At 41.8% G+C, this 7,213-nt stretch overlaps 2 protein-coding genes across 2 annotated transcripts; one reads left to right on the top strand and one right to left on the bottom strand.

The window, feature by feature from the left end:
- Positions 1-616: 616 nt before the first annotated feature.
- On the top strand, positions 617-1,687 carry uts2r4 (urotensin-2 receptor 4). The gene has a single exon (XM_076729285.1). The coding sequence runs from the start codon at positions 617-619 to the stop codon at positions 1,685-1,687; it is 1,071 nt and encodes a 356-aa protein (XP_076585400.1).
- A 1,840-nt stretch (positions 1,688-3,527) lies between these two features.
- lgals2b (lectin, galactoside-binding, soluble, 2b) lies at positions 3,528-6,937 on the bottom strand. Its single transcript, XM_076729053.1, has 4 exons — positions 6,851-6,937; positions 5,289-5,362; positions 4,326-4,497; positions 3,528-3,674 (listed from the first exon to the last, which is right to left on the bottom strand). The coding sequence occupies exons 1-4, from the start codon at positions 6,851-6,853 to the stop codon at positions 3,528-3,530; spliced, it is 396 nt and encodes a 131-aa protein (XP_076585168.1). The 5' UTR covers positions 6,854-6,937.
- Positions 6,938-7,213: the final 276 nt, after the last annotated feature.

Here is a 7,213-nt window from a genome sequence, read left to right as displayed (position 1 = left end):
AGTTTTTCAAGTTGAAAGGCAGTGTCCTGACTCACTGCACCACTCTGCTGCTCCCAAATGACCCTTGCCAGATCTACTTCAGCCCAGCGGAGAAATCCCTGTCCTTAGTAACTGAGGATATGTCTCACGCCTGAGGCTTCTTGATGCCTTAAATCTTCTCTGGAGGCTTTTACGCTGTCAATTTTGGAGAAGTATGGGATCATGGCTGTGTGGAGGACCTTATTTTTGTGGATAAACACTACAAGCCACAGGCAGCTCTGCAGTCACTGAAGCTGCTAGCCATGTCAGTGGTCTACCTACATCGTCTTCATGGATAAATACAGTTGTTGTTGTCACCCCTGCATCCCTATATCTTGGATTTAGCTCCAACAATTTACAGGTTTGAACAAGTTTCTATAATGAGTTATGACAAGCAATGTTTGCTATTCACCTGGACTGTGTGGGACATATTTTCAAAAATCTTTACAATCAGCTGCCATCTTCGATCTGGGGTCTGCCTACACAGACTTTGAAACCTTGTCCAGTTTAATGCTGGAGCAAACCATCATATAGCTCCCTGCAAATTGGCTGTTATACATTCGGGCCTGACCTCTTATCCGTGATCTGTGAACTCGCAATGAACTGCACTCCTAATGCCACCATCACTCCGCAGCTGGGACTTGTCCTGAGCCCAGGACCTGGAGATGGAGGGTCTCAGGAGAGTGCTGGTGGTGGAGGCAGTGGGGGCCTTTGGGTGACATCCCTGCTCGGTGCCACACTGATGATGATGTGTGCCATGGGTGTGGCAGGCAACACGTACACGTTCATCATCACGCGCTCAGCCGCTTTGCGCCGGACAGGTTCCATGTACGTTTACATCGTCAATTTGGCTCTGGCTGACCTGCTCTACCTCTCCACCATCCCCTTCGTGGTCTGCACATACTTCGCCCATGACTGGCTGTTTGGTGAGGCTGGTTGTCGCATCCTGTTGAGTCTCGACCTCCTCACCATGCATGCCAGCGTCTTCATTTTGGTTGCCATGAGCGTGGAACGTTACCGTGCCGTGGCTAGGCCCTTCAGCGCACACAGGTCCTCGTCTCGCAGGCGAAGGCTAGTGGCAGGAATGATCTGGGGGATAGCTTTCGTGCTGACGCTTCCCATGATGGTGATGATCCGACTCAGGGTGGGCAAGCCGACTGCAGCTGGGTTGGTTAAGAGGATCTGCTTCCCTACATGGACCCCTGAGGCCTTCAAGGCTTATATCACCGTCCTGTTTCTTACAAGTGTTTTAGTTCCGGGATTGGTAATCGTTGGGCTGTATGTGGGCCTAGCCAGGCGTTACTGGGCAGCACAGGCTAGCCTAGGAGGTGGCAGCCGTTCTGCCCGGCGGAGAGGACTCAAACAAAAAGTTGTGACAATGATCTTTAGCATTGTAGTGGCCTACTGGGCTTGTTTCTTGCCTTTCTGGGCATGGCAGCTAGCCAAACTGTTCTCTCCAGAGTCCCTCAGAGCTTTGTCTCCAGCTGCTCATAATTATGTGAATTTCTTTGTCACATGTCTAACCTATGGGAACAGCTGTATCAATCCATTTCTTTACACTCTTCTGACCCGGAACTATAAAGATTATTTGGCTCAAAAAGGTCAATCTGTGGGTTCAAGCAGAGCTGACCCCGGATCAGTAATGACTACACCACTGCAGGACCTTTAGTGGATGAATTCATGATTACTGAACGTAGGCACTTGAGCAAGAGCATGTTATTATTGCCCTCATCAGTGTGAGAGAGGACATTTTTGTTTCAGTAATTTTGTATAAAACTGAAAAATGTCACATTTGTGAGATTGTAAACTGAAATAGCACTTTCTACAAACTTTGTAAATGCTGCAAACATAGGCAGTGTGACGCTACACATTTCCAGCTCTGTTAAGAGTTGTAACCAAAGCTGTTACGGATTCAGAGAACAGAGAACAGCAGGTGGATGTTTGCTAACATGAAAGTCTGACTGCAAGTCTGCTGGTTGGAGGACAAACAGCACAAATGCCACAGTATTTGATTTGTGTTGTGTATTGTATATTCTAACGCTTATCACTGTACAAATTCTGCCTGTCTAACAATCCCCAGTTCTGCCTTTTTGATATTATTGTTATCACAAATACATATTTGATTTGTATCTTTTAGCTAAAATACAAGTTATTTGCATTGGAAAAGCAACAAAAAGAGAATTTTTCAGTCATTCTGAAAATATTTTGGAAGAAATACTGATCACAAGAATTCATCACAGCAATCAATTACTTTGCATTTACTGTAAAAAAAATATTTGGACAATGGAATCAAATGTGGAGACCTGCTTCCAGTTTTTCTTTTACTCTCCCATTTTCCATCCACCTTGCACACGTGCATAAACTCGCACACGTACTGTAAAGGATATTTCATCTCCTTCCAGGGAATGTAGTTGCATCGTGCCACATTCCTCAGCCTCGGGCCACCGCTTCTTTGAGTGCTGCTGCAAATTGTCTCCCTAAGTATCTGCTTCATCTCACCTTCGTCATATGTTGTCCCTCTTTTGGATTAGCCTGTTCCATCTGCTATTATCTGCTCCAGTCGATATATTGGCTACATTCACTCTGCAGGCCTCAGTGATGAATTCTTATTTACAGCTCTTTCTTTCTTTTTTTAACCACTGTAATTGGAATTCTTATTATTCATCTTCTCTTTTACTCAACCATAAGTATTCACTGTCTTAAAGCCTAATGAATAACCATGTCATATGATCAGGCGTGTGTGTGTGCCATAATCTGCTGACCATGACACCACGTACAGTATGTTATTATGCACTGATTAAGTGAACCATTTGTCTTGATTGTACAACACATTATGACGTGCTTATTGTGCTGACATTGTTCTGATGATAGAACAAAGTCATCCTGTCTACAAAGATAATGTATTGTCTATAATCTGACAACTTCTCCTGCTCCAGGCTCTTTCTTGTCATCTCATACTCGAGACAGCAAGAAGGGAGTCCGTCTGCAGGCGTCTCACAGAAAGACAATGAACGACTCTGTGCTTTTTAGTATAAAATTGTCACCCAAGTCACCTTTTTGAACAGACTTGAATTTACATATTAACAGACATCCAGATTTATGCAGAATAATACTATCATAACTTTTATTAAACTGTCACCTATGGTCACCATGCAGCCTCAGCAGCTCATCTGCTCATCTCAACAGTTTTTAATTCTCTTTCCATTGTAAACAGTGTCTTTGTTTTAGATTTCCAGGATATAATGTCTGTATTTCATGAATGCTGCATATGAAATGATCACAGTCAGAGAGGATATTCTTTCCTTCAGAGGATTTATTAACAACTCCAGTGAGTGAGGAGATTTCAAGCAGGCACAACGAGGTAAGACGTACAGTGGCGCCCTCTTTAGGCCAGTTCCTCTTATTACAACATCAGCACTCCATGTTGGTACACATTTCTAGTGCTATGTTTCCATAAGCCTCATTAATGTAAAGCAGACGAGTCAAAAGGGTTGAGACGAGCTGGACTTCTACTTGATCTTGATGCTGATGACCTTTGCATCACCGCAGACATTAATGTACTTGTACTTGACTTCTCCCATTCGGTTGGCGAAGTTCGTCATGGAGCCATCAGGAAACTTGATGTAAAACTGCTCACTGTTGAAGTTAATGCAAATCTGAGAAGACAAAGGATTTAGGTTTCAGTGCCAATCAATTTTCAACATGAACATGTACAGTTTGTAAAAAGAATAACTGAGATTGACTGAGACAGTTTTTATGGGCCTATCAATCCCTTCATGATTACACAGTAGCTCAGTGTATATTGACTGAAGTGTTACAGCACAGATACCAAGGCCACTGATAACCTGCTTATGGCAAAAGACATTATGAAATTTCAACTTGAGTCAAATGACTATAATGATACAAGAAAAGTACTTTGTCAGTGGTCTGCAGAAAATATTCTTTCAGACACAGCAGGTCTGTGGGTGAACTATAATCACACCCAAAAGCAGCTTTGAGCCTTTATTGTGTAAACAATGATAAAACCACAAGAATCCAACTTAATTCTTTAGAAGCTTTGACAAATTTGCCTCTGGAATGAGATATTTGCTATTTTAGGTGCTGCAGAATGTGATGTAAAATACAGTACAGAGTACAAAGTACAGGCTAAAGCATACACTGAGATTCCCTACTTACATCCTTTCAACTAAACATTGTATTTAAATGCATGCAAGAGACTACTCGCTTCTGTTGTTTGGTTTCAGACGAAACCGAAATTTGCGAGACTGCGGACAATTGACAAACACCCTCATGCTCTCCCAACACACCTTGCATTCCTCCCCAGACGCAAAGGGAAAATTTCCCTCACGCTGCTCATCACCCCAGTGCCCCCCGGAGAAGCAGTTGAAGACGATGGTGTTGGTGTCGCCGCCGTAGTTGAAACGGGGGTTTAAGTGCAACGCGATGTTCTCAGAATCATGGCCGATGTTGATAGCAAAGCTGCAGTGGAGGCAGAAACACAGAGGTCAAAGACTGCAATGAGAAAAGGGTGAAAGCAGTAGTCTCTCTCACTGTACACGGTGTCAACTTCCTCTTGATTAAATGTAAGTCCTAAAAGTTGAACTGTATGAACCAGAGACAAGGGATCTGGAGCAATTTCAGAAAGCTCTTCACCACTTGACAACTTCTCTTCCCACAAATTATGTTTATATACAACTGATATGCATTTGTGATTATGTTGCACTGTGATGTTCAGAGTCAGTGTTTCTTTGAGTGATTGAAACACATATGTAACATGTATGAACTGCACTGGAGTGGCAGGGAGGCGGTCGGTGTGGATGGCAGGCAAACTGCAGAACTGTGGCACCAGAATCCAGGGGTCACGTCCAGACTCTGTGCTCAGGTTTAGCCAATGACAGCACTTTGGTTAAGGTTTGAGAAAGATCATGCTTTCAGTGAAATATTCATAAAGAATCTCATGTTTCAAGTCACTCCTGACTTTTTCTGCATTTAAATAGACCAGTGCTTAAACATAACCATTAAAACATGGAACAACAAGTGAACAGTGCACTGCAGGATTGCCTGTTTTTGGCAGAAAACCAATGAAATACTCGTTCAGTATCAACAATATTGCAACTTGGCAGGTATGTTATTCAACATTTCCTCATTATGTTAATAGAAGATGTAATTTGGTTGGCACACTTCACTCAAAACTCATTTGCTGTTGCTAATTTGTTGTGTATGAATGTGATTTCTAGGAGGCAGGGCTGCCTCTTATGAGGGGAACTTACGAGTTGCAGTCATCCTTGAGCTTGAGGCAAACCTTTAACTCATGCCCCTCCTTGAATGACATGTCATTGACTTTCTGTGAAGGGAAATGACAAAGAGAAACATGGGAATTGGTTTGGATAGATGGATGGATGGATGGATGGATGGATGGGTGAGCTAAAACAATTTTGTAACTTGTAATTTAGGGATATTTGAAAGAGAAAAGTAGAAACATTTGTGTGCCATGTGCTTTGGTGGGAGAATTAATGATCCTAGGTGCTCTTATCTTCGTTGTTGATGATCAACCAGGGTGCAACCGTACAGCCCACGGCTGTAAAAGTACCTTAACATGAATGCGTACTATTTGTTCTTGGACATATGTTCGTCATATAGAGACAGTAAAACCATAAAAAGACACCCACACACGGACCTTATATGTTAGACACTAGATAGCTACCACTGGGTGTGTGTGTGCCTACATGACAAAAAATAAAAATAAAAAAAATAATGTAAAACCAGCAAACCTAATGAATCACTGAAGATTGATTTTTGAAGGTTTGCACTCACACATAGCCTACCAGGAACTTTCCTTACAGTCAGTGGTTCATCTAATCAATTACACAATTCCATCCTATCTGTGTGCTGAGCATCACTTGATGGTTGCACACGAATTTCAACATTCTGGCCCTACCTGTACCACACCCACAATATATCCTTTAAAGTCATCAGTACTGGTTTATCATTGACTGCACAGGCAGGTGTTGGAGAATGATTAAGTAAAGTTACACTTTTTTTAATTCCTGTGGGAATTTGAGTCCGACTATTAATTATAACTGTTTAGGAGCAGTGTGCAACATCCCAGCACACTGCATTCTGTTCCCAGACCATTGTATAGTATTACAATACATGCATGTTTCAGAGGGATCAAAGACGATCAGGACTCTCTACTGTGAGGTGGCCAAGTTAACCTGTGAGGTACGAATTCAGATTTTGAAAAGTGTTACTTACAGATGAAGCAAAGCACATCCTGGGCAAAAGTACATGTAAATTCTAGAAATTTAAGTCACTGAGCCTTTATCACACATCTCTATCAAATCGCACTGTAAAAGTGAGAAACATTTCTGTGTCCCTGGGATGAGTGTTAATGATTGACAACATATTATAGACAAAACAGTTCCTGAAAAAATCAGAAAGGTGTTAATGCTACCAAGGCTTTTCACTCCTTTCTGGACTTGAAATTAAGCCATCAGCCCCTTTCACAACATCAGTGAATTGATGTTAATGACTCTGCACAAAGCTCTTTCAAGTATATCTCTTCTGCGATGTGTGAATATTTGTTTGATTTGATGATAATGCAACCAGAAAGCCAAACAGCAATATATACAGTATCTCTCTGATGTGTGTCACAGTCAGTGTAGCGCACAGAATATGGCTGTAAAAGTTGGAGAAAATGACAAACATTCTCATTCTGGGATTAGTATAATGCCACACCTAAGACAAGGACTAACACGCTTATGAAGGCAGACATTCGTCCATGAGGAGAATGAAGACAAATCCTGTGAATGAATCTTTTCACACCACTCACCATCTTTGCTGTCTTCAGTGGGTTGTGCTTCAAGTGACAAGCCTTTGCAGTCAGGTGAGTGGTTTATATAGCCCCACTGACGCTGAGGGGCAGGAAACAACCAATAGGGAGGGGGTTTAGAAAAAAAAAAAAGAAGAAGAAGAGCAGTCACATATGATGATGTTTGTCCCTCAATGAAACAATTCAGTCACTGTTCTGGTTCATAACATGTCAGCTGCAGTTTTAGATGGAAATTTTCTGTCATGAAAATAAATATTGAAATCTGACTAAAGGTAATAATGTGCATATGACAACACATATAAAAATATATTTAATATATGTTTATATAGTATCTTAAAAAATAATCCACCTTCATAATGAAAG

This window comes from Chaetodon auriga, chromosome 4, assembly GCF_051107435.1.
Source record: "Chaetodon auriga isolate fChaAug3 chromosome 4, fChaAug3.hap1, whole genome shotgun sequence".
Taxonomy (NCBI): Eukaryota; Metazoa; Chordata; class Actinopteri; order Chaetodontiformes; family Chaetodontidae; genus Chaetodon; species Chaetodon auriga.
This window is presented reverse-complemented; position numbering and strand designations above follow the sequence as displayed.

Coding starts and splice junctions, on each gene's coding strand:
- uts2r4 (XM_076729285.1), top strand. CDS start 617: ATGAACTGCACTCCTAATGCCACCATCACTCCGCAGCTGGGACTTGTC.
- lgals2b (XM_076729053.1), bottom strand. Junction 4,498..5,288: donor CTCAAGGATGACTGCAACTC/GTAAGTTCCCCT, acceptor CCTCCACTGCAG/CTTTGCTATCAACATCGGCC. Junction 3,675..4,325: donor CGTCTGGGGAGGAATGCAAG/GTGTGTTGGGAG, acceptor TTGTCTTCTCAG/ATTTGCATTAACTTCAACAG.